General features: G+C 46.0%; 1 protein-coding gene across 2 annotated transcripts in view; it reads left to right on the forward strand.

The window, feature by feature from the left end:
- NDST1 (N-deacetylase and N-sulfotransferase 1) overlaps window positions 1–9,475 on the forward strand; it is a 142,904-nt gene extending 133,429 nt beyond the window's left edge. For both annotated transcript variants that reach the window (XM_075344347.1, XM_075344348.1), the window contains exon 15: window positions 3,700–9,475. In XM_075344347.1, the coding sequence (XP_075200462.1) occupies window positions 3,700–3,819 (120 nt within the window). In that variant the 3' untranslated portion in view covers window positions 3,820–9,475. The remainder of the gene's footprint in view (window positions 1–3,699) is intronic.
- Window positions 9,476–26,871: the final 17,396 nt, after the last annotated feature.

Genomic DNA, 26,871 nt, shown 5'->3' on the forward strand with positions numbered 1-26,871 from the left:
GTAACTGTTGGAATATCTTTTTTTGATTTTTACTGAGCAGCAGTTAGAAGTATCTTCTAAAGGAGCTTGAACTGGACATTGAATCAACACTGCAGCATGGTATTTGGGAAAGAAGGAAGCAAAATACAAAATATTTTATTAAGTATAGTATAAAGATTAGCCTGGATATAACTACCGTATTTTTCGGATTATAAAATGCACTTTTCGTCCCAAAAATTTGGCAGGAAAGTGAGGGGTGTGTCTTATAATCTGAATGTAGCTTACCGGGGTGGTGGAAAGGGGTCGTAAGAGGCCGGAGGAATGCTGCGGCGGGCCTGCGGTGGCTGTGCGAGGTGTGTGGGGGTCTCCGGCGGTTGTGCGAGGGTCTCCTGCGGCTGGTGCTGGCACGGCTGTGCGGGGATCTCTAGCGGCTGGACTGGCGCTGGGGTCGGGCGGTGAGGACTTCAAATAATGCCACCCGGCGTCGGCGCGTGTGCAGATGGAGCTCTCTGCTTAAGCTCTCATCTGCGCATGCGCCGCCTCCGGCCTATTGATCTCCCAGCAGCGGACTTCAGGAAAATGGCGCCCGGAGGTGGCGCTTGAGCAGATGAGATCTCGGCTTGCCATTGAGCCGAGAGCTCAATCCACGCTGACCCCAGGCGCCATTTCTTTGAAGCCCTCACTCCCACAGCTACCGCCGCCGCAGCAGCCCGAGCCCCAGCCTCCGCCGCAGCAAAGCCTAAAGTTTCTGGAAAACCCACCGCCCCTGCCTCCTGTGACTCCGCTTCACCCCCGCTGCGGCCCCCTCCGGTAAGACACCATCGGATTATAAAATAGACCCCTTTTTTTTTTTCTTTTTCACCTTTTTTTTATGCTGTGAATTTGGGGTGTGTCTTATAATCCAAATTGTCTCTCCAGTAAAGGAGACAAACTCTAGCACAGCGCCACCTATTGGAAGTAGCGATCCTAAAAGTCACAAGTGGATTTTCGACAATCCTTTGCAATATGACTCAGGATATATAAGCCAGATCAGAATCCCAATTTGCAGACACGGTGTTTCGGGGTGCTTGCCCCTCGTCAGTGCAAAGTATGGGGGTGTCTGATCTGGCTCATGAGAAAGCTATGTGGGGACCACGGGGGAACACTATTCTCCTTAAGGAGACTTTGCAAGCCAGTCTGGCTGCCAGGTAAGGGGACTTATAGCTGCAATGCCCCTCAGAGGGGCATTGCAGCTATAAGTCCCCTTACCTGGCAGCCAGACTGGCTTGCAAAGTCTCCTTAAGGAGAATAGTGTTCCCCCGTGGTCCCCACATAGCTTTCTCATGAGCCAGATCAGACACCCCCATACTTTGCACTGACGAGGGGCAAGCACCCCGAAACACCGTGTCTGCAAATTGGGATTCTGATCTGGCTTATATATCCTGAGTCATATTGCAAAGGATTGTCGAAAATCCACTTGTGACTTTTAGGATCGCTACTTCCAATAGGTGGCGCTGTGCTAGAGTTTGTCTCCTTTACTGGAGAGACAATTTGAATATTTCCCAGAGGGGCATTGCAGCTATAAGTCCCCTTACCTGGCAGCCAGACTGGCTTGCAAAGTCTCCTTAAGGAGAATAGTGTTCCCCCGTGGTCCCCACATAGCTTTCTCATGAGCCAGATCAGACACCCCCATACTTTGCACTGACGAGGGGCAAGCACCCCGAAACACCGTGTCTGCAAATTGGGATTCTGATCTGGCTTATATATCCTGAGTCATATTGCAAAGGATTGTCGAAAATCCACTTGTGACTTTTAGGATCGCTACTTCCAATAGGTGGCGCTGTGCTAGAGTTTGTCTCCTTTACTGGAGAGACAATTTGAATATTTCCCAGAGGGGCATTGCAGCTATAAGTCCCCTTACCTGGCAGCCAGACTGGCTTGCAAAGTCTCCTTAAGGAGAATAGTGTTCCCCCGTGGTCCCCACATAGCTTTCTCATGAGCCAGATCAGACACCCCCATACTTTGCACTGACGAGGGGCAAGCACCCCGAAACACCGTGTCTGCAAATTGGGATTCTGATCTGGCTTATATATCCTGAGTCATATTGCAAAGGATTGTCGAAAATCCACTTGTGACTTTTAGGATCGCTACTTCCAATAGGTGGCGCTGTGCTAGAGTTTGTCTCCTTTACTGGAGAGACAATTTGAATATTTCCCAGAGGGGCATTGCAGCTATAAGTCCCCTTACCTGGCAGCCAGACTGGCTTGCAAAGTCTCCTTAAGGAGAATAGTGTTCCCCCGTGGTCCCCACATAGCTTTCTCATGAGCCAGATCAGACACCCCCATACTTTGCACTGACGAGGGGCAAGCACCCCGAAACACCGTGTCTGCAAATTGGGATTCTGATCTGGCTTATATATCCTGAGTCATATTGCAAAGGATTGTCGAAAATCCACTTGTGACTTTTAGGATCGCTACTTCCAATAGGTGGCGCTGTGCTAGAGTTTGTCTCCTTTACTGGAGAGACAATTTGAATATTTCCCAGAGGGGCATTGCAGCTATAAGTCCCCTTACCTGGCAGCCAGACTGGCTTGCAAAGTCTCCTTAAGGAGAATAGTGTTCCCCCGTGGTCCCCACATAGCTTTCTCATGAGCCAGATCAGACACCCCCATACTTTGCACTGACGAGGGGCAAGCACCCCGAAACACCGTGTCTGCAAATTGGGATTCTGATCTGGCTTATATATCCTGAGTCATATTGCAAAGGATTGTCGAAAATCCACTTGTGACTTTTAGGATCGCTACTTCCAATAGGTGGCGCTGTGCTAGAGTTTGTCTCCTTTACTGGAGAGACAATTTGAATATTTCCCAGAGGGGCATTGCAGCTATAAGTCCCCTTACCTGGCAGCCAGACTGGCTTGCAAAGTCTCCTTAAGGAGAATAGTGTTCCCCCGTGGTCCCCACATAGCTTTCTCATGAGCCAGATCAGACACCCCCATACTTTGCACTGACGAGGGGCAAGCACCCCGAAACACCGTGTCTGCAAATTGGGATTCTGATCTGGCTTATATATCCTGAGTCATATTGCAAAGGATTGTCGAAAATCCACTTGTGACTTTTAGGATCGCTACTTCCAATAGGTGGCGCTGTGCTAGAGTTTGTCTCCTTTACTGGAGAGACAATTTGAATATTTCCCAGAGGGGCATTGCAGCTATAAGTCCCCTTACCTGGCAGCCAGACTGGCTTGCAAAGTCTCCTTAAGGAGAATAGTGTTCCCCCGTGGTCCCCACATAGCTTTCTCATGAGCCAGATCAGACACCCCCATACTTTGCACTGACGAGGGGCAAGCACCCCGAAACACCGTGTCTGCAAATTGGGATTCTGATCTGGCTTATATATCCTGAGTCATATTGCAAAGGATTGTCGAAAATCCACTTGTGACTTTTAGGATCGCTACTTCCAATAGGTGGTGCTGTGCTAGAGTTTGTCTCCTTTACTGGAGAGACAATTTGAATATTTCCCAGAGGGGCATTGCAGCTATAAGTCCCCTTACCTGGCAGCCAGACTGGCTTGCAAAGTTTCCTCTTATAATCCAGTGCGTCTTATAAACCGAAAAATACGGTTAATTAAAAAAAAAAACAATGCCCGGCCAAAGAAAAGACTGTATGAAGGCCTTTGTAGACTACACACTCTTGTCATCATGCGTTGTAATGTATTAATCCCTCTTGGTTTCCTTTTTGCAGTCCCGATCCTTCCTGACGGATTATTATAGGGACCATAACATCGAGCTCTCCAAGCTGCTGTACAAGATGGGCCAGACGCTGCCCACCTGGCTGAGAGAGGAGCTGCAGAACACGAGGTAGCTGTTGGCTTCTGCTTTTAGGAAGAGGATAAAGTCTCAAGAATTTGACCAAGTAGCTACGGGCATCAAAGAACTCAAGGCCTAACCACTTGGCAAAGTGACTCCAATGAAAAGACATCGACACTGACGTCCTTTCCTCCTGAAGGCACTACACGCAGCGACTGATATGCACCCCGAAGGGCCTGTTTTAAAGGCCTGGTTTATATTGTGTAGGATCCTCTGCTTTCTAGGGTCTTACAAGATTGTGTGACTGTTGTAAACTTGGACTCAACCACTTCTAAAAGTATTAATAAAAGAGCCCTGATGACACGGGCAACATGTAAATCTTGGATAGGTCTGGAATCGAACTGTCCAACAAGGTGGGCCAGTGTCCAAAATCCCTCTGTACTGGAAGTGCCACTAAGCTATGAGATACCATGTATTTCAGGAATATTTCCCGGTCTTCCCACAAAGAGACTTTTTTTTGTTTTTCCAAGCTGCTTCTTTGAATCACGTAGATAACTGAATGTGATATTTGGTTGAGTGAAATCCTTATTATCCATGTAATTAGTGTACAGTTTGGTGCAAGCAGTGTATTGCGTTATTTACCGATTAACATGCCTCCTATGGCAGCACTAGCGACACAGGTACGAAAGTTTTTAAAGGGGTTCTAAACACCAAAATAGTCCCCACATCCCAAATTCACCTCCCAAAAGAAGGAATCTTACGACGTTTTAATGTACAGCTCTGTCACAAAATGAGACTGCACTCTCTTCCCCTCTCACAGCAGGAAGTGCCAGCACTTCCGTAACCAAATCCTTGTTTTTCCTTTTTTTTTAAAAGCACATGTCAGATGTTGATGTGTGGAGCGATCTCAGGAGACAACCTTGCTCCATTTTCAGCAGTTGCTGGCTGTGTTGTACAGCCAGCACCTGTCACTATCGGCAGAAACAAGAGCTAGCTCTGATAGCTGCTGTTTAACCCATTAAATGCTGCTGTCAATCACTTCACAGAAGCACTTATAGGGGTTATCGGTTGAAAACAAGGGATACCGTGTTGGTGGTTTAGAGCCGGAAAGCTGGGACCAGCAGTGAATGGCAGAAGAGGCCACTATTATCCCATTAGATGAGGCGACATTCATTCTCCATTCATTCTCTATAGTGCTGCAAAGCACTGTGCGCTGCTTTTTTGTCAGCCAGAAACAGAATAAATTGCTCGGTGGTTGGGCATCTGACATACCAGTGCATTTTGTAAAGGGGATATGGGTACCCCATTGAGAATTAATAATCATTGCTGATACCAGAAGTTGTGACCCCACTAATCAGCGAGCTAACACCCATCATTTACCTGCGATGTGATTGCCAAAGGTCTATGATTGGGCTTCCTATGAGAGTCTGAATTTAAAGGGGTTGTCCACTACTTTTACATTGATGGCCTATCCTTAGGGGCCCTTTGCACACTACGACATTGCAGGTGCGATGTCGGTGGGGGTCAAATCGAAAGTGATGCACATCCGGTGTCGCTGCCGACATCGTAGTGTGTAAAGCATTTTTGATACGATTAACGAGCACAAAAGCGTCGTAATCGTATCATCGGTGTAGCGTCGGTCATTTCCATGAATTGGGAAAGACCGATGTTACAATGTTGTTCCTCGTTCCTGCGGCAGCACACATCGCTGTGTGTGAAGCCGCAGGAACGAGGAACATCTCCAACCTGCGTCCCGGCCGGCAATGCGGAAGGAAGGAGGTGGGCGGGATGTTTACGTCCCGCTCATCTCCGCCCCTCCGCTTCTATTGGCTGCCTGCCGTGTGACGTCGCTATGATGCCGCACGACCCTCCCCCTTAGGAAGGAGGCAGTTCGCCGGCCAGAGCGACGTCGCAGGGCAGGTAAGTGCATGTGAAGCTGCCGTAGCGATAATGTTCACTATGGCAGCTATCACCATAAAAATCGCAGCTGCGACGGGGGCGGGGACTATCGCGCTCGGCATCGCAGCATCGGCTTGCGATGTTGTAGTGTGCAAAGGACCCCTTAGTATAGGCCATCAATGTAAGATCGGCTGGGATCCGACACTCCACACCCTGCTGATCAGCTGTTCCGGCCCTGCTCCGTCTTTTCATAGCGGCCAAGGCCGGATACTGAACATCCACCTCCTATTGATCAGAATGGGAGGTAGATATGCAGTACCCGGCTGCATCCAGTATCAGAAGACGGTGCAGCGCCGAAACTAAGCATTCCATCTGCCTGCTGCCGCCGCCGGGACAGCACAGGAGATCAGTGGGGGTGCTGGGTGTCGGATCCTGGCCGATCAGACATTGATGACCTATCCTAAGGATAGACCATCAATGTAAAAGTAGTGGACAACCCCTTTAAATACATACTGCAATATTGTAGTATTACAATATATAGAACAAGCAATCACAGGTTCAGGGAGATCTAAAAATGTTACAAAAAAAAAGTTTTTAAAAAAACCTTGCAACTCTACAAAAAAATGAAATAAAAAGTGATCAAACTGTCATATTTACCCTAAAATGGTATAAAGAAAAAATCCAGATCACCACGCAAAAAAAAACCAGTTCTCACAAAGATGAAAAAGTTAAAAGCTACGGGTTCAGAACGGGTCTTTTTTTAAGCACTCAAATCTAAAGCGAAAGGGGCTGATTCATTAATACTGGTGTCTTGCTGAATTCACACTTCTATGCTTTGGATGAATTGGACATGAGGGTATGGCCATTCCCGTCCTGCCCCTTCCTGTCTCTGCTCCTCCAATTTCGTTTCGGCAGAGCTGGTTCATTAACACTGGCGTAGCCCGAGCTTGTCTTGCTGGAATAGAAGGTGCTGAATCCATACTTCAACCCTCTGAATGAATTGGATACAAGGTCGTGGCCACAACCCGTCCTGTCCCTTCCTATATCAGCTCCTCCAATTTCGGCAGAGCTGATTTAATGACGCTGGCGTAGCCCGAGTACATCTTGCTTGAATAGAAGGTGCTGAATTCATACTTCAGCTCTCTGGATAAATTGGACACAAGGTCGTGGCCATGCCCCGTTTTGACCCTTCCTGTCTCGGCTCCTCCAATTTCGGCAGCACTGCTTCATTGATGCTGGCTTAGCCCAAGCGCGTCTTGCTGGAATAGAAGGTGCTGAATTCATACTTCAACCCTTTGGATGAATTTGACAGAAGCTCGTGGCCATGCCCCGTCCTGCCCCTTCCTATATCAGCTTCTCCAATTTCGGCAGAGCTAATTCATTTTCGCTGGCGTAGCCCAACTACGTCTTTCTTGAATAGAAGGTGCTGAATTCATACTTCTGCCCTCTGAATGAATTGGACACAAGGTCATGGCCACGCCCCATCCTGCCCCTTCCTATATCAGCTCCTCCTATTTCGGCAGAGCTGATTCATTGACGCTGGCATAGCCCGAGCTCGTCTTGCTGGAATAGAAGGTGCTGAATCCATACTTCAACCCTCTGGATGAATTTGACACAAGCTCGTGGCCATGCCCCGTCCTGCCCCTTCCTATATCAGCTCCTCCAATTTCGGCAGAGCTAATTCATTGACGCTGGTGTAGGATGAGCACATCTTGCTCAATTCATATTTCAATGCTTTAAATTAATTGGACACAAGGTCGTGGCCATGCCCCTTCCTGTCCAGCCTCCTCCCATTTCGGCAGAGCTGATTCAAACTGACGTGAAAACACCAAAAGTCTCAAAATTTCCTGGTGTAAAAACTTTGATGAATCGGGCCCCAAAGATGCACAAGTTTGGTGTTGCCGTAATCGTACTGACCTTGAGAAATCATGTTGGCGGGTAATTTTTAGCCCCACAAGGAACATTGTAAGAACAAAACCTAAAAACATTGGTGTTTTGGGGGTTTTTTCCACCATTTTCCCATATTTGGAAAACTTTTTCCCTCTTTTCAGGACACGATATAGTAAAATGAAAGGTGTCATTCAAAACTACAATAAGTTCTCGACGGAAAAATAAGAGTTATGGCTCCAAGGAGGGGACGAAAAAAGCAAAAAATGGTGGCGACGAGAAGGAACTAAATTTGCAAAGTCTCTAACTACAAGTTATACTCTATGCAGTCTGTATCATTTTGATTGATGGGAATATGAATATGTCGAAAACTGTCCAGTCCACTACATTTCTTCCAGTTTATAACCCCTTTAAAAAAACAAAAAGGGTAAGGCTTCTCCAGGGATGACCGATGGCATCCAGAAACATTTGCCCAATTTTAAAGTATCCGGAGGGGATGAATGAAAGTCGTCAGGCTTTGTCATCATGGGAATGTGACTAGAATACACTGTAGCAATAATAATCAGGGATTCTGTGATATAAAGTCACGTATGATTGCAAGCTTTCAGGACAGATTGGCAACTGTTGACTCTAGATGGGCAACGTCCCAGCATGCAATTCTCTTGTAGTATAGCTTAGAGTTCACATATTTGCCAATTTCTGCTCTTTATTCCCTGGGTACATTGTTATTGGATTTTTTCTTTTACATTTGCCTGTCCTTTAACCAATACGATGAGGATTACTAATGGGTTTTTTCTGTTTAAAAGTGCAGTCGCACTCTTATGAATGTGCTGAGGTTATAACTGAGATACTCAGTAACGTATCCCATTTTTAATCTTATATTTTTAATCAAATTTTGGATTTAGGCTGGTGCTAAACGGCGATTTTTGGACACGTCTAAAAATCACCACATTGCAGCTTAAAGGGAACCTTTCACCGGATTTGGCGACTATAAGCTGCGGCCACCACCATTGTATATGTACACCAGTGTATATGTACATGCTGTATATAAGAGCCCAGGCCGCTGTGTAGAACATAAAAATCACTTTATAATACTCACCTAAAGGGCGGTGCAGTGCAGACTGGTTGAATGGGTGTCTCTGGCACCGGCGCCTCCTCTTTCGGCCATCTTTGTCTTCCTTCTTCTGAAGCCTAGGTGCATGACGCGTCCTACGTCATCCACACTCGATGGTATTGATGTCCTGAGCAGGGCAGATCAAAGTATTGTAGTGCCCCTGAAATATATTTATTATATATACACTTTATAATACTCACCTAAGAGGCGGTGCATTGCAGACTGGTCGGATGGGTGTCTCCACCAAAAGAGGAGGCGCCGGTATCTGAGAACGGAGACACCCATCTGACCAGTCTGCACCGCACCACCCCTCAGGTGAGTATTATAAAGTCATTGTTACGTTCTACACAGAGCCTTGGGCTCTTATATACAGCATGTTAGGATGCCTTCTATAAGAGCTCCCTGGTGGTGGCCGCAGCTTATAGTCACCAAATCTGTAGACAGGTTCCCTTTAATGCAGGTGAATGGATTAAGTTGCCCTGCGACCTCTTGGGTACCGCAACCGTGTTGCAAAAAAATCTGACTTTTTGGTTCTGACTTTTTGCTTGTCGGCTTACTGTAGGAGGTCGCACATTGAGCCCATTCACCCGCATTACACTTATGTAGCAGCTGCACTGAGCGATCTGATCTGGCCAAAGTCATAATGTAGCCCCAAACTTATGGATGTCACCGAATGTTGTCGATAAAGCTCTTATCGTGTAAATGATATTACTATTAACTTTTTATTTTTTTTCTTTTATAGCATTGTTTTAAATTTCGCCCCATTCTCTTATTAACCATGTGGTAATGTCATTAAATGGAATGAAATGAAGGTTAATCTAGTACCGATAATTTTTGGTGAGGTGGAGCGCCGGCTATACGACCCTCAGCAATGCTTGTAAAGTAGTCAAAATAAAGTGTCTTATCTATGGTAATCATTACTGGTGGTACCGCTCCATATGCAAACTTGATCCCCCACGAGTCAAAGGTCTCATATCCACCTGTAGTAATGACCTACTCCTACCGTCACTTCTTCTGACTACCTGGACCTCCTAGTCTCTTCAAATAAAAAGGCTACAGACCTTATTGAAAAGATGCTCACTTTTTGAAAGTATTGAATAATGTACATAATTGGTTTTATGAGGTAGCCCCTTCCCTGATTTTGTTAGCCACCCACTGTGCAGGGGGAACTGCAAGGGAATGGGGCTGGCTGTAGTTTCCTGCACATCAAGGGGGAGCATCAAGGAGGCAAGGAAAGGCTGGATATAGGTCTGCAAGGCTGAATTATCGCTTCGCTTTTAAGATTATGGTCAAGGTCAAAAAGCTATCGCATAGTAAGGAAATAATCCCCAAAAAATCGGGAAATCCAGCACTTCTTAAAAAAATAGACTTTATTTCTAAAAATGAAATCCGACACAAGGAAATCAACACAAAGAATTAGAAATATACCAGTTTATGCGTAGGTTCTACCATATTTAATCTGAAGAAATAAAGTCTATCTTCTTAAGATTTTTGAGGTGTCTGTAGGAATTTTTGCCCCTTCTTCCAAAAGAGCATTTGTGAAGTCAGATACTGATGTGGTAGGAAAAGACCGGGCTCACAATTTCCATTCTAATTCATCCCAAAGGTGTTGGAGAGGGTTGAGGTCAGGGCTCTACATGACAAGTCAAGGCTTCTACATGAAACATCCCCAACGATGTCTTTATGGACTGTGCACATTTTTTGGGAACAGAAAAGGACCATCCCTAGAGATGGGTGAGTAATAAAATGCTGGGATACTCGTTACTCGAGTCGAGCAGGTCAGACGCTCTGAAAGGGCTCTACTCGAGTAACGAGTATAATGGAAGTCAACGGCTGGGCAGTTCGGCTCTCCAACCACATACAGCCAGCCATTAACGGACCACTTCTGGGGAGATAGGGTGGGGGATTTTTCATTTTGTTTTTAGAACACACTACATCCAAAAACATTGTTTTAACCCCCATTGAGAGCCATTCAGTGACTGCAAGTGGATCTCACTGGGCTGCTGGATCCCATCATTCAGAGAAGCAATCCTGTGCTTTGTATTTGTTGTTTCACGGATGAAACATTGGAGCACCGTGAGTACCCGAGCACCCCAATGCTTGATTGAGTCCCAAGCAGTCCCGAGCACGCTCACCAATCATTAGCCTTCCTCAAACTGTTGCCACAATTTCGGAAGCTACAATTGTCCAAAATGTCTTGTGCTCAAGTGTTAAAGGGGGTGTTCACTACTCGGACTACCCCTTCTCAATCACTATATTCCCCCATTTAAAATAAAAACCTCCTGTACTCCTCTACGACGCCGGTGCAATTCCAGCGTCATCTGAGCCTGGTCTTCTGGGACGTTCTGCCACATGAGCCCTTTAACCAATTAGCAGTTGTTCTCTCTCACTTCCATCAGACGTAACTGATATCAAGAGGGTGTCAGAGAGCTCTTACTGTTTTCGGATGTCAATTTCATCCCCAAAAAGTGAGCGTGAACAGCTACTGAATGGTTGCAGGGCTCTTGAGGCATAAAACAACACGCAAGCCTCAGTAGATCGTCACCAGCATGGCACTGGCATCGGAGGTGAGTACATGGGGGGTTGTAATGCCTGCCTGGATCCACAGACTCAGACGGGCTGTAATGGACAGGCTAGAGGGAAGCCACTCACCAAGCAGGACCCCTAGAACCCTGAAATCCTTTAACCCCTATACAGGGATTTGGAATTACACAGGACTCCAGTAATCACTACCTGTGGAAGGCTGCAGTCTGATGAGAGTAGTAGTCAGGCAGGGTCGAACTGGGAAATGCAAAACAGGGACAGAATTACAGGCAAGGACGTAATCAGAAAACAAAGCAGAGGTCAAATCTGGATCGGGCAACGAGGTACATAAATATCAGGCAGAAGGGTAGTCAGAGAACAGGCAGAAGTCAGAACACCAGAAACACTAAATAGAACAGGGCGGGACAGGAACCAGGAATACAGAACTATCTCTGGCAGTAGTCAGCAGACAGGAGGGGAAATAAGAAGGGTGTGGTGTCTTCCCATTGGTTGTAGCTGAATGATGGTAACTTCAGCTGGAAAACACACGCCACCTACAGTCAGACAGTGGTACTGCAGATTCCAAGGCAACCTAGCCCACTGGATGAGCGGAGCCTGCACCCACCAGCGCCGCTGGCATCGACTCCTCTCCCATCATCAGCACCATCCACGACAGCAACACGCCGTCGCCTGGTGATCAAAGTAGAAGTCGCTGGAGCGAACTCCGGTGGGGACGTAACAGGGGTTAGATATTGCGAAAGTGCTGTTCAAGTAGTGGACAAACTCTTCAAGGAACTAAGGGGCCTATGCCGAACCCTGAAAAACAATAGCTTAACATTCTCCCGGCTTCACCAAACTTTACCAGTGGCATAATACAGTCAGGCAGGTAACGTTCTCCTGGCAGTCACCAAAGTTCCCTGTAATGTTGGTTGCAGACAATCCTTATGTATTTGCAGACAATTTAGAGTTTTGTATTGGGAAAACAAAGCTCCAACCACCATACAGATTTTTATTAAAAAAATTAATCATCACAGAATTTTGGACCTGTTTAAAGTAGCAAAGAATAAGGAGAAGGGAGGCGGAGAGCGATAGTCCTTCCTTTTAGGCTGATCATACACATTCCGTATCTGCTGAGCTCTGTGCTTCCCCCATTCTCCTAAAAACATTTATTCTGAGTTCAGCTGAGCGCGCACAACATACCCAGCGTTTCCCAGCAAATATCTCCAGAGTGAATAAAGCTTTCCATAAAAAGCCTCGCCTATTATTATTTTATGCAGTTTCAGTCGTCCTTAATGGGTCCAGCGCATGAAATATGTAAGAACATGCTAAATGCTCTTGAACGGCTCCCCCTTCTTTACCTTACATGCAACACTTTTTCAGAATTATAGGTTTTTCGTTAACTTTCATTTTTGATAAAGGGTCGTTCAGCACAGATGTATATTTTATGATAGGCTCATTTTAAATAAAAAATGTACCATTCTTACCTTTCCCAGGTCCAGTTTTGCCTCTCCACTGATGCCCTAGTCTTTGTTATAGGCTCCAGCATGTGATCGCTGCAGCTTGTGACCTCTAGATTGGACATCACAGGATTGGTGATAAATATCTGATTGCTAGAAGGGGGATCTCATTTTACATAAAGCCGACATGGTTGTAGTGGATCTTTTGAGTTGCAACCAGGGGTGGGATGATCGCAGTTGCAGGGGATGCCATCGTGACTGGGCCTGAGGGTTTAGGGGGTCCGAAGACCTCAGCCAGTGGCGCAGTGCCAATGGTGGCTTACCATGCGACCGCTATTAGGCTGGCACCACCCCCCTCCCCCCGCTGAGGATCGCACTTTCAATTGTATCGGCAGCTCAGGTGCCGATACAATTGAAAGCAATGATGAGCTAGTAAGCGTCGCTCTCCCTTTCATTATTCACCAGTTGTGTCGGCTGCACTCTGACGTGTCAGCACAGTGTAGTGCAATGGTGTCACTACTGCGCACCACTGTGCTGAAATGTGCTGAGCGTGAGACAGTGGATACATGCTGAGGAGAAAGCAGCAGCGGGGGACGAGGAGAAGTGAGTACGTATTTAATGGCAATGGCCAGAGGACTATGGAGGTGCATTATACGATATGGGGGCTATATGCTACTATATGGGGGCTACATAATACTATATGGAGGACTATGGGGGTGCATAATGGTATACGTGGGCTGCATAATACTATATGGGGGCTACATAATACTATATGGAGGACTATGGGGGTGCATAATGGTATACGTGGGCTGCATAATACTATATGGGGGCTGCATAATACTATATGGGGGCTACATAATACTATATGGAGGACTATGGGGGTGCATAATGGTATACGTGGGCTGCATAATACTATATGGGGGCTGCATAATACTATATGGGGGCTACATAATACTATATGGAGGACTATGGGGGTGCATAATGGTATTCGGGGGCTGCATGATCCTATATGGGGACTACATAATACTATATGGAGGACTATGGGGGTGCATTAAACTATATGCAGGACTATGGGGGTGCATTATAATACATTGAGGACTATGGGAAGTGTATTATAATATATGGATAACTATGGGGGGTGCATTATAATAATATATGAAGGACTATGGGGGTGCATTATAATGTCAGATATTATATCGGGATATCGGAGTATGGGACAGCTGGGTGCTGAGGTTAACAATCAAGTGTCAGCATAATTATCCTACACCCCAAGGGGGGGGGCCAGGTCCAAATTTTGCACCGAGACCCATTGAACTCTAGTTATGCCACTGGTTGCAAAGGATTTGGCATGAGTGGAAACTAGAAGCACCCCTGATATTCATCCTCTAACCTTTGCACAAGAATTTGGACTTAAGGGTTATATCCATAAAGCATAGTCAAATAGACCAGGGTCAGGACATGCAGAATTTGCTCAATACAGTATATTCTGAACACTGGAGAGAAGGTGATTGTCCTGAAGAAGGAGCTGTTTTGACTCCGAAACGCGTTGACAATAAATCACTTTCCAGGCTTTGTTCTTCTTGGTCTCCATTCCTACAGCAGCGTGGATTTATCCCTTCTCTCCAGTGTTTAGCATTTATTTCACCGTGGGGCTGCTGCAGCCGTTTCATGTTTCTTCAGTTGCTGTGACTTTCACTACTTTTTCAGGTGAGCGCTTTTCTTGATTATTACACCTTTTCCATGAGAGATGAGACCCTATTCTTGCTCCATTTGTCTCCCCAGTTGCTCTACATTCCTCAATACAGCAAATTGGCAGGAGGTCAGGGCAGGCCGCAGACAAAAATAAAAGTCATAATACAAGCTGGGTTGGGAACAGAATACAAGAATAACATACATACATATGAAGAATAGCTTAAGAACTACACACTGTTTTACTCAGGCAAAGAGTAAAAAGGAAGGATCTTTTAAGTAACTGGGGAAACTAAGCTTTGGGAAGGTGGATTTGGAAGGGTACTGGCGCTTTAGGAGGAGTCGGTGCATCCGCACCTTAGTGACAGAACTATTGGTTCCAGTAAAAAGACATTTTTAGGAGTCACGTATCCATAACGGAGGTACAGGAGGATAGTGTGGAATTCGTTGATGGTCAGGACACCAGTGGCGGTGGTCAGGAGTCATGACCCCACTAATCAGTAAACAGCGTCTTGAGCCCTCTGGAGTGTGAAGTGCATGTGCCCTGTTGCTCCATTGAGAAATGCTCACACAATAGGCGAGTTTAGAGCGGGTCACCTAAAAAAAGCACTAAGAAAATACTAAAAAGAATGAACATATGTATTTATATGTAAAAACGACTTGTGCGTAAGTTCAGGCTTCTGAGCATCTTTTAACCGCTTCAAGTTGCCGAAGGTGACCAGATAAGAGTGAGCGGAGCCGTCATCAGACGTTTTACCTAATGAAGATGCTCCATACCTTCCAAGTCAATGGGAAGGCTCAAAAGACGCCCATAAGACACCTGGCCTTCTTTTTGAGTGTTAGATGTTATTTAAAAAAAAAAAACACTAGTGGATTCTTCATTATTCAATGAAGTTAAAAAAAAATAAACATTTAGAAACCACCAGTACAAAAGAGGGCAGAAAATTGCTAGAAAAAGTAAAAAAAGCGCTCAAAAAACAACTAAAAACTTATAAAATACCAGAAAAAAGGAAAGTTCCTTAAAGAACAATTGGCTTGAAAAACAAATGTTTTTGGCTACCTGAAAAGGACGTGTTCACATAGCTTTGAAGAGAACCTCTCACCTGCGGTGAGGTGCTGTCTGATCCGATGGGCTGGTCTCAGTCCTGCGCCTCCTCTCTTCCATCCATCGCCATTCTCCTTCTTGCTTCGTGTGGATGACGCATCCTACGTCATCCACACAGTGTCCTCCGTTGCTTTGTTGAGGGCACATCAAAATATTTGTCATGATTCCTCTGTGCAGAGCATCTTGCACTGGAGATGCTCTGCTGTGTTTTCTGGACTGCTGAGCTGACTGGTTGATTGACTGTGCAGGATTCCATTCTGGTTCTGGGAGGTGTGTGCTCAGGTGTTTCATCTTTCTGGTAATTGCCCTGTTTCTTTACTGAGCATGCTCCCCTAGAATCTTGCCAGTCGTACATTCTGGTTCTGGGTGGTGTGTGCTCAGGTGTTTCATCTTTCTGGTAATTGCCCTGTTTCTTTACTGAGCATGCTCCCCTAGAATCTTGCCAGTCGTACATTCTGGTTCTGGGAGGTGTGTGCTCAGGTGTTTCATCTTTCTGGTAATTGCCCTGTTTCTTTACAGAGCATGCTCCCCCAGAACCTTGCCAGTCGTACATTCTGGTTTGGTAGTTGTCCTGATAACCTGTGTCTTTGCTTTGTTCTGATCCCTATTTTCTGACCCCGGACTGTTGCTTGGCTTCACTTTGCCTGCTTCATGTTCCTGTCATGACTTCTTGGCTTTTGATCCCGGAGTACGTCTCAGTTTTCTCCCTTAATAGAAGAAGCTGTGGAAAAATAAAGCGCAATAGGGTCTTACCCTTGTATGTAGGGGTATAGGATGGGGGAGCAATACTACTCACCAAATGTGGTTGTGAGAGTCACAACCACTGTAATCGCATGTAAAATTTGACCACGGCAGCAGCAACCCAAAACGGCAGATAACAGAGAGAGGTAGAAACCGGGTTCTTCAAAGCCGCGCCAATGATCACCAGCCAAAGGATCAGATCAATGAAGCTTTATTATTGCATCGGTCTACGCGTTTCAGGAGCCCTACTCCCTTCCTCAGGACCATCAGATACAAGCATACATCAAATCACTATTTTGGCTTTTTATAAGGGATGTTTTTCGATCACATTGGTATAACGTTGAACCAATGTATCTATGGGAAGAGTTAAATCTAAATACTTTTTCCTTTTGATAGCTTGTAGGGAATGGCACACGCCGTTTAGAGACTCTAATTATCCATGTTCCTTTGTTCAAATCCCCCGGGTTTGATTCCCACTGGAATCCTGGCTGTTAAATACCCCTATAGTGTTTTTTATGATTTTAGGTACAGTTCCGTGCACAATATTATATTTCCGTTGTCATATTTCATGGCATTTCTTTTGAAGCACACGCTGGATACTTTTTCTTTTCACCGCATGCGCAATAGCATTTTTCCCACGCTCTTGAACTTGTTCGACCCCACACATCACTTCGGCTTCTTATCTTGTTTTATCGCATGCGCAGTAGTAGTTTTTTCCACGGTCTTTGAACTGTGTGACCCTAGCACTTTCAATACTTGCAGTTCCTTTTTTCTGGGCTTCTCACATTGTGTTCACATTTAGTACTAGAGTTTGCCTCATTATACGATGATGTTCTTCTGAGGAATTAAAACTATTTCTCTTATGTTCACTTCTGTCTGCACTGTTGGCTAAAGGGTCTCAACCTCTAAAACACTTGCTCTATAGATTGACTCTATGTTTCTGTGGGTTCGATTCTGACCCATCTTGCCTTTCCACATATTGATTATCCTTGTTTTTTTCTATATATTTTACCACCGGTAATAAATATACGTCTCCCATTTTTTTATTTTTTTATTTTTATTGCACCAGATCGTGGATCTTTATTTTTACAGGTATACCTCTAATGAAGATTATTTTGTTTTGTATTCAAATCATGTTACTACGTCATATAGTGAATGTATGGATTTCCCGACGATTTTTTTCTTTCTAAAGTGGGCGGATCAATGACGTCACATCTGAAGGTATATGTGTCCGATCCATTCTGTGTCTGTAGATTTTGATGTTCTTGTGCTTGTATTGTCCTGAGGAAGGGAGCAGAGCCTCCTGAAACGCGTAGACCTAAGCATGGAATAAAGTTACGTTAAATTCATCTCCTGCATGAGTGGTCGTTGGCGCGGTAATTAAATTACCCATCCTTCATTATCTTCTACTTCAACTGAGGGGTAACCGCTGCCGCTGACCGATTGTCTATGCCTTGATAGTGGTTGTGACTGTCACAACTTCACTTGGTGAGTAACCTACGTGCTTTTCACCCCAGTTGTTGTTGGGGTAAGACCCTATTGCGCTCTCTTTCCACAGTGTTTTCTCTGGTATCTTTTGGACATTCCTACAGCACAGCCTGGCTCCCTATACACAGATATCCTTGACAAAGGCCTAGATGAGGTCGATATGTCGGATATTATTTTTCACTAAGTCGCAATGTAGCCCCAAACCTTGTAATACCTGATCCTTCTTTAAATAAGTTCTCTCCCCTGAAAACAAAAGGATCAGGTCGGATTTGGATTTTTCTATGGTACCGAATTTGAATAACAATTTTACTTTTTGCCAAATTTATGAATCCAATTGGACTTATTTGGTGCTGAGGTTATTCTATGATATAACTGAGGTTAGGGATAGCATAGAGCCCCCTATCTTGAGGGACAAGCTAGGAGTCCCAGTTCCCCGTAATCCTATAGTCATCAGGAGACCCTCATCGATCTAATATTGACCTATCCTAAAAATTGTCCATTAATATCTAAGTCCTGGATAACTCCTTTTCATAAAGTAGCACCACACTTGTTCACGGGCTATGTCTGGGATTAAAACTCAGCTTTATTGAAGTAAGCTACAACACTGCACCCAAGTACTGTATCTGTAAGGGTTGTCACTGTTTTAGGAAAAAAAGCAACCATCTTTTATTTCGAGACAAACCCTTTAAAATTCACACACCCTTCCTTTAGACACTACTAAGAGACCTGTCATTGCCATGTTGCTTACCATAAGAACAGTATGATCTTGCTGACGAGTTCCCTTTAAATTCCTGGAGGTCTACTAATAAGGTCCCAGAAGGCTGCTTCCATCATATGTGACTTCATATTGTGCTGTGTGATGACAATATTGATTTTAGAAGCATTAATAGAAAATTGGACAATATGGCCCCGAGCAAATCATACTGTGGGGGAAAATAACATGACCTGGTTTGGATGAAGCTGTGAACAATATATATAGATCTACACTATATGAACAATGAATCAATTTTATCACCTTTTTCACTCATTGCCATTGCCCCCAATGTATAACCTCCACCCCCCCATGCTGTTTGCCTTTACTAACGTGTGACAGAATGGCTGGTGGTAAAGAGCTCACTGATACCAGCGCATCCTGTAATAGCAGCCACTGGTGCAACAAGTCAGATCATGACTTTTTTCCCTCCTGAATATTACCCCATCACCATGGGAGTGGGTGTCATGTGTATCAGGACAGGCTCAGGGTCAGCTGTCTCATTTACCATCTGGGACCATGCACTTTACATGTAGTTTTTTCCTTGGGCACATTAAGAGTTAATTCCTTTCTCTGGTACAGCAGCAGACTTGTTCAGCTGTCAGCACTTAATCACTTCTGTCCATATAAGACCTCTGCTTCCTGGGTATTGTGCTGGTTATTCTATTCAGTTAGAAGCTAGCCTGGGAGCAGAGAGGACATGGTGGTTGCTGTGGTTTGTGCAAGTTGTGTGTTTTTGTACTACCTCCTTTCCGTTATTCTTCCTTACCCGTATTTCCTTGATTGTTCCTGGAGTAGGTTTTTGGTGTGTATGAAGTTTTATTTTACCCCTGTTTGTCATACCCAGTTGGTGGGTTTTGGGGATCTTTGTCTCGGTCTGTTCCCTGGATGGTGGACACTTAGGCATCAAGGCCAGTACAGGAGACAGGGCCACATTGGAGGCTCGACCCTACTACCATTAAGTCTACCATCGGGATAAGACATAGCACAAGGTCCCCAGTCTTCGGCTCAACTGAGGAGCCCCTGTACTATCCGTATCTCCTCTTTACATGAGGAAGCAACCGAAGAAACCAAACATGAAGTAGAGACCAAGTAATGTTACAGAGCGGGGGGCCGAGTGCTGAGGAGCAGAGGGTAGAAAAGTCACCAACACTCTGCTGACTCCATACCTGAGAGTCCAAACCTCCTTTGGTATTAACCAATCCTGTATGGACGATTGTCCATTTTTGCGCTTTCATATCTTTCCTCCCCTCTTTTTCCCAAGAGTCGTAGTTTTTCTTTTTCCATTTTTTTACAATTTTACGCAATTTACTAATTAGGTGACTTCAAGAGACAATTGGTCACTCAGGATTTATGTAAGGGTACTAGACTACAGGGGGACTGAATACAAATGCACGTCACAATTTTCAGATTTATATTTTTAAAATATTTCTAAAATATTTTCCTTTACACTTCACAAATACTTGGTGCTTTGTGTTGGTATATCACATAAAATCCCAATAAAAGTACATTTGTATTCGGGTATAATGTGAAAAAATGTAGAAAAGTTCACGGGGTATGAGTACTTATTCAAGGCACTGTAGTATATCACTGTCACTTCTGAATGCCAGACTCGAGCTAATTTCCATAGGCGTGAGCACTGTTATGACAAGCATGGGGGTCATTAGCAGGCAGCCATGGCAACCCATCGGCACCTAACATTCGTATCATGTGGGGAGGATATGCGCGCTCAGTTCCGCTTGCTGCTGTTAGAGGCAGATGATGGCTGAATAACTCGGTCATCATCTGCCGTGAATGATGCAAGCTCAGCGCTTGAGCCTGCATCAAAGAAGGTAATGTGACAGTGGACCTACCCGTACATGCCGTGTTGATAATGGGATACTATAAATACAAATACTGTGCCGGCAGCTTCATGACATGGACTTCCACGGCTGAGCATCTGACTTACATCACCAAGAATAGTGGCAAATGTCAGATGGAGTGATGTAAAGCCGCCATCACTGGACTCTGGAGTACTGGAAACGTGTTTGGTGTATTCATGGTTCACACTCCTCTATTTGGTGTCTGATGGACGAGTCTGGGTTTGGTGAATGCGTGGAGAACATTTCATGTCTGACTGGTTTTGGTGAATGCCAAGCCTGTCTGACTGCATTGTGCCCGCTGTGTAGTTTGGCGGAGGAGGGATAATACTATGGGATGTTTTTCAGGGGTAGTTCCAGTGAAGAGCAACTTATTGCTTAAGTACAAGACATTTTGGATATTTTCCAACCTAGTGGGAACAGCTTAGGGAAGGTCTTTTTGTGTTTCCCGTCACTGTGTCCAGCTCACAAGGTCCAAAAAGGCATGTTTTGTGTCGAAGAATATGAGCCCTGACTGCAACTCCATCCAACACTTTTGGGACCAAAACAGAAATTGTGAGCTCGGTCCTCTTCTCCAACATCAGTATTTGAGCTCCAAGAATGGTCTAGTGGATGACCAGTCAAGAAATCCCACAAACCCCTCCAAAATCTTGTAGAAAACCTTCCCAAAAGATTGGAAGCTGTTATATCTGCAAAATGGGAAGTAACATATGAACATTTTTGGATTTAGAGGTCAGTAAAGCTCCTGTAAGTGTAATATGCAGGGGGGGGGGGGGCAATACGTTGCCCATATAGTGTATGTACTATATAAATAGACTTCCATATTGCATATTAGAGAGGAAAATCATTGATTTCTATGATGAGATAGCAGGGCAGAACGAACAGTGGGGATACCACATGATGTACTGAAGACTGCGGAATTCACGGCTCCATCAGATCAATATGATCTGTCAAGTCTTACGCCTATATTACTGATTAGTGCAGAAATCCGGGTAGTACTGTCGCGGGCGGGGAGGGCGCTGCTCTCACCACGCGCGGGTCCGGCGCTGCTGCTGCTGCTCGGTGGCTCGAGCGGTGGGCCGGATCCGGGGACTCGAGCTGCGCTCCTCACCCGTGAGTGAAAGGGGGTGTAGTTTGGGTTTGGGGAGTTGGTCCGTGACGCCACCCACGGTTTGTGGTGAGGTTGGGACACCACCGCTGCTCTGGACGGGGATCCCGGGAGCGATGACAGGGAGCAGCCGAGATGTTTCTCTCCCCTTCGTGGGTAGGGGGTTTTGGTGGTCCCGGGGCCCGGTGAGGTGTCGGGGAGGCAGGGTTGGCGAGGTGCAGGGTCGCGGGGGCAGCGCGGTGCCAGATGGTACGGTGGTACTCACTGAGCCAAGAATGGATACAGAGTCTCCGGTAAAACAAACGGCTGGATGGACGGGTCCCGCAGCCGGCTGCTGTGGTTACTCCCGGACGGTTGGTGGTGGCTGCCTTTCCCTGCACCTGTTGTGTATCTTCGGTCCCGATGGCTTCCCACCGGTAACCCGCTCCCCAGCTTAGATATGTGCCGGAGGAGCCCCTTTTGCCCACAGGCTCTGGCCCTGGGAACTCTAGCTATGGCGGTAGCTGTATTTCCCTTTCTCTGTTTGGACGGTTGCCTTCAATCGGGTCTTTGCTGCTAGGAAACCCCGAAGGTTCCAGTCGCTAACGGATTTGACGTGTTTAACGGCGACTCCAAGCCTGGATAGGGTCCGCAGGCCCTGCCGGTTTGTGCTGGCTTCTCTTCGCTCCCCGGTTCGGTACCGGCGGGCCACCGCCCGTCCCCGGTCCTACGGTTCCGCGTCAATCGGCCTCTCCTGCATACGGCCACCACCGTCTGCCAACCTTGCTCTCGGTGCCCGGGCCACGTACCCAGACACGGTCAGTCTGCTCCTCTACTACCACTTCACTCCTTCTCCTTCACTCTCCCTAACTGCTCTCTTCACTCCTTACTCTTCACTGACTTCCTTTCCCGCCTCCAGGACTGTGAACTCCTCAGTGGGTGGGGCCAACCACCTGGCTCCACCCCACCTGGTGTGGACATCAGCCCCTGGAGGGAGGCAACAAATATTTGTGTGTGACTGATGTGCCTATCCCAGGGTGTGGGGTGTGTTGTTGCAGTACCTGTGACGACCTGGCTTGTCCAGGGCGCCACAGTACTACTACTGACATCATTCAGGATACATAGTTACATCTAAAACATGGCGCATACAGTAGAAACACGTGACTTTGGCATTGTGGATATACTGGTGCAATGCCAACTTCACTTGCCCCCAAATAGCCGCCTATGCCCCCCCAAACAAACAATAAAACACTGGCACATGTTTGAATAATATGGCCACAGAAGCCTGTTATTTAAAAACAAAATTAGGGATGAGTGAATACTAAATATTTGGGTTTGAGTTATTCGTACCGAATACCTAGAAGATTTCCCAGAAAAATGCTCGGGTTCCCCAGTGACTTGCATTAGGCTTATAATTTTCGTCGAATACTGGAATAGTACTAGAAAAGGGTAAAAAAGTTCCAGCACCAAGGTCCACGATATATAAAATTCTTCTTTATTGGATATACATTAAAAAAAACCCATACAATTAAAACCACAAATAGCTCATGGTAAGGCTGCTTTCACACATCCGGCTTTTGCAATGCGGCACAATCCGGCACTTTTCAGGAAAACCGCAACCGTTTTTTTTTTGCTGCCGGTTGCGTTTTTCCTGCATAGACTTTAATTAGTGCCGTATTGTGCCGCATGGGCTTGCGTTTGGTCCGGTTTTTGCCGCATGCGGCAGATTTAGCCGATGCGGCGGCCGGATGGAACGTTCCCTGGCACGTTTTTTGCTCCGGCAAAAAACACCGCATCGCGCCGCATCCGGCCGATGCGGCGCTTTTCCCAATGCATCCCTATGGATGCCGGATGCGGCGCGATGCGGAAAAAAACGCATCCGGCCGCCGCATGCGGTTTTTACCACTGCGCATGCTCAGTAGCATGCCGCAAGCGGCAAAAACAGGACCGGCCGCATGTAAAAAACTTATGCATGCGTGGCCTTTTCTCTTCAAGACAATGGAGGTCTTTGGGATCTCGGGTGGCTTTATGCGGGCCTTGAAGTCCCTGTATAGCGCTCCTACGGCCTCTATCAAACTCCCCCTCCACATCTCTAAGCCTTTTCTCATCTCCAATGGCACCAGGCAGGGGTGCCCCCTGTCCCCCCTCCTTTTTGCGCTATGCATAGAGCCCCTCGCGGCCTCGGTCAGGAGCAACCCAGACATCTCGGGGGTCCTGGTCAGGAATAAACCGTTTAAAATCTCGCTTTTTGCCGACGATGTGCTCATTACACTTACTAACATCCATGTGTCCCTTCCAATTTTAATGTGCACCTTGGGTAGGTACGGGAGCCTTTCGGGGTATAAGATCAACTCTAGCAAAACGGAGGCAATGCCCTTGAATCTCGACCCGGTGGCCCTGGATTACCTGCGTTTGAATTTTAAGTTTCGTTGGAAGACAGATGCGGTCAAGTACCTGGGGGTTAACCTCACATCTACTTATGATTCCCTCTATAACCTTAACTTCCCCCCCCTTTTCCGAGAGCTGAGAACTCTTTTGAGCAAGTGGTTGCCCCTCCCTCTTTCGTGGATGGGGCGCATTGCGGCGGTTAAAATGAGCTTGCTCCCAAAATTATTATATTTCTTTGAAACCCTCCCAGTTAAGGTACCAATAAAGGAGCTGAAGTCCCTTCAGGCGGCTATCCTTAGATTTATTTGGTGTAACAAACGTCATAGGGTGGCCAGGGAGGTGTTGATGGCTCGGAGAAACAGGGGGGGGCTTTCTGTCCCGGACATCCTAAAATACTATTGGGCGGCCCATCTTAGGAGGATCCCCTGTTGGGTGTCCCTTTGGGCATACAACAGGTGGACTGAGATTGAAAAACTTTGGCTGGCGCCTATACATCCAAACGCGCTCCTGTGGCCCCCGGCCCGGTGTGATTCGCCCCCCCCTCTTCTTGGACCGATGCAGTTCACTAGGGACCTCTGGGCATTTTGCATTAGAAGATTTCCTTTGGCATCCCCCTGCTCCCCTCTGGTGTCCTTCATATACCAACCCTTGCTCCCAAGCAGTCTGGAGTCGGACATGGTGCACCCCTGGCTCAAGGCAGGTCTATTCAGATTTGCAGACATTATAGATGGAAGTACAATGCAGATCCATTCCTTTGAGTACCTTAGAGATAAATTCTCTCTCTCTAATCGAGAGTTTTTCCAATATCTGCAGATCAGAGACTTGGCTGGCTCCTTGTTTGGCAGGGCAGGGGCCTCGATTCCCACAGATTTTGAGAAAATTTGCAGAAGGGGCACTGATACTAAGGGGCTGATTTCGGAAATTTACATTTTGCTTTCTGATTCACGGGAGGGGCCCGAGGGGTCTTTTCCATACATGCGGAAATGGGAGTCTCTATTGGGAAGGCGGATACTTCCTCAGGAATGGGCAGCAATCTGGGGAAACGCCGCCAAGACGTCAATATGCACACTATATAAGGAAAATATCTATAAAATTTTGCTATTTTGGTACCACACTCCAGATTTCCTTCATGGCATAGACCCCTCCATACCGGCTTGTTGCTGGAGATGCGGGGGAGGCAGGGGCACCATTCTGCACATATTCTGGTCCTGTCCAGGGATAGTCCCCTTCTGGGAGCGGGTTAGAGGGTTGATCCATAAAGTACTATATATAGAGGTTGATCTTGATCCCCTGATCTATGTTCTGGGTCTTGGGAATGGGGGATTGGGAAAAAAAAGGCCTCTAAGCTTTTGTCCCACATCCTTACGGCGGCCAGATGCTTAATTGCAAAGAATTGGAGGCAGCCAGGGACACCCTCACTCCAGAGCCTCAAGTATAGATTACTGGACGTTAGACGCATGGAACATCTCACGGCACTATTGCATGACACAGTTGACCGCTTCCAGGCCGTGTGGGCACCATGGGACTACTTTGCGGGACAGGAGGATCTGTGAGACTGAGGCCTATGGGTCCTATGGAAGGAGCATGGACTCTTGAAACCCTTCCCTCTTCCCTCCTATTTCTCCTCTCCCCTCCTAACCCTCCTCACCTGTCCTGTCATTGTTTGTCTAGGTTCGATAAGAATTGTGAATTTTATGTTTTATTTTATGTATGAAAAACGTAAATTGAAAATCTCAATAAAAATTCAAAGTTTAAAAAAAAAAAACTTATGCAAAGGATGCGTTGTTTTCACCGCATCCGTTGCATAGGCTTCACAGCCGGATTGAGCCGCACTGCTCAAACCGGATGTGTGAAAGTAGCCTTAGAGAATGTGTTTGGGACATCTCGCGTCTCGTTCGGGGTCTGGTGAGTATGATTGCCAGGTCTTCTGTATTTCTTTCTTCTCTCTTTTGGGGGTGTCTCCTTCTATAATGAAGTGTCTAGCTGTATTCTTTAACTTTTTTAGCTGCATGGACACGTCATTATTGAACAGCAACTTGGGCTTATTTTCATGGTAGGGCTTATATTTAAGAATTACTCCAAAAATGTTGAAAATCCCTGCTAAGGCTTATTTTCGGGGTAGGGCTTATTTTCGGGTCAGGCACAGTATATAGAAAAATTATAGTCTTCTTTGAAGCTCAGCCTAGCCCTATTCAGACAAGTACCAAGATGTCAGTAATTGGGCCTTCAGGAGGCCTCTGGCTGCCACGGTAATGTATTGGTTCCCCATGATTGCATCGTTGGACATTGATAAGCGCCGGTGAGTGAGTACAATGGTGATCGCACTGTTTTAACGCTGCTGTCAGTGATTGATAGTGGCGTTTAAATAATTAACTGGCATTGATCGCTGTTGTAAGGGGCAGATGGCGGCTGTGTATTACAGCCGGCATCTGCCCTGTATGTTGCGGGCACAGCTCCTGAGCCTGCTTCATACCCTCTCACCCTGATCATGATGTGTACGGCAGGGCGTGAGAAGGCATTAAAAATAAAAAATAAGCATATTTAGTGCTGCTGCATCCATAACAGTATGAACTATCAAAATGCAAAATTATTGAACTCATATGATGTAAAGAAAAAATTGAAATGCCCAAATTATTTTTTTTTGTGGGTGCCACCTCCGCCAAACGCCGTATCTAGCCCAAATTAATACCAAAAAATACCACAGATCGGCTCCATTGACAGAGAAATTAAACTTTTTTTTAACAAAGCTTTTTTACAAAGGTGAGAAATGTTACTTGGTAAAATATATGTAAATTGAATGGATTCATTAGAAAACTAAAACAGGTAAAAAAGAAAAAAAGCATGAAGGAAAAACAATTCATATAAACCAATCACAGCTCGTCTTTCATCTTCTGCTTTGAGCTACAGAAATAGACCGCAAGCGCTGATTGGTCGCTATGGGCAACAAGCTCGCATTCTCAGTATTCCTAATCCGCCATCTTTATTACTGGAAAACGGGTCTCTACGATCTTTCGGCTGTGACTTTTTCACGGAAAATAAATCCTACCAGTCAGGGTTTCGGATGATATTACGGCCAAAATTATTATCTAATTAAAGAAAAGATCCCGTTTTGCTGCGGT

Source organism: Anomaloglossus baeobatrachus, chromosome 4, assembly GCF_048569485.1.
Source record: "Anomaloglossus baeobatrachus isolate aAnoBae1 chromosome 4, aAnoBae1.hap1, whole genome shotgun sequence".
In the NCBI taxonomy this organism is placed as follows: domain Eukaryota; kingdom Metazoa; phylum Chordata; class Amphibia; order Anura; family Aromobatidae; genus Anomaloglossus; species Anomaloglossus baeobatrachus.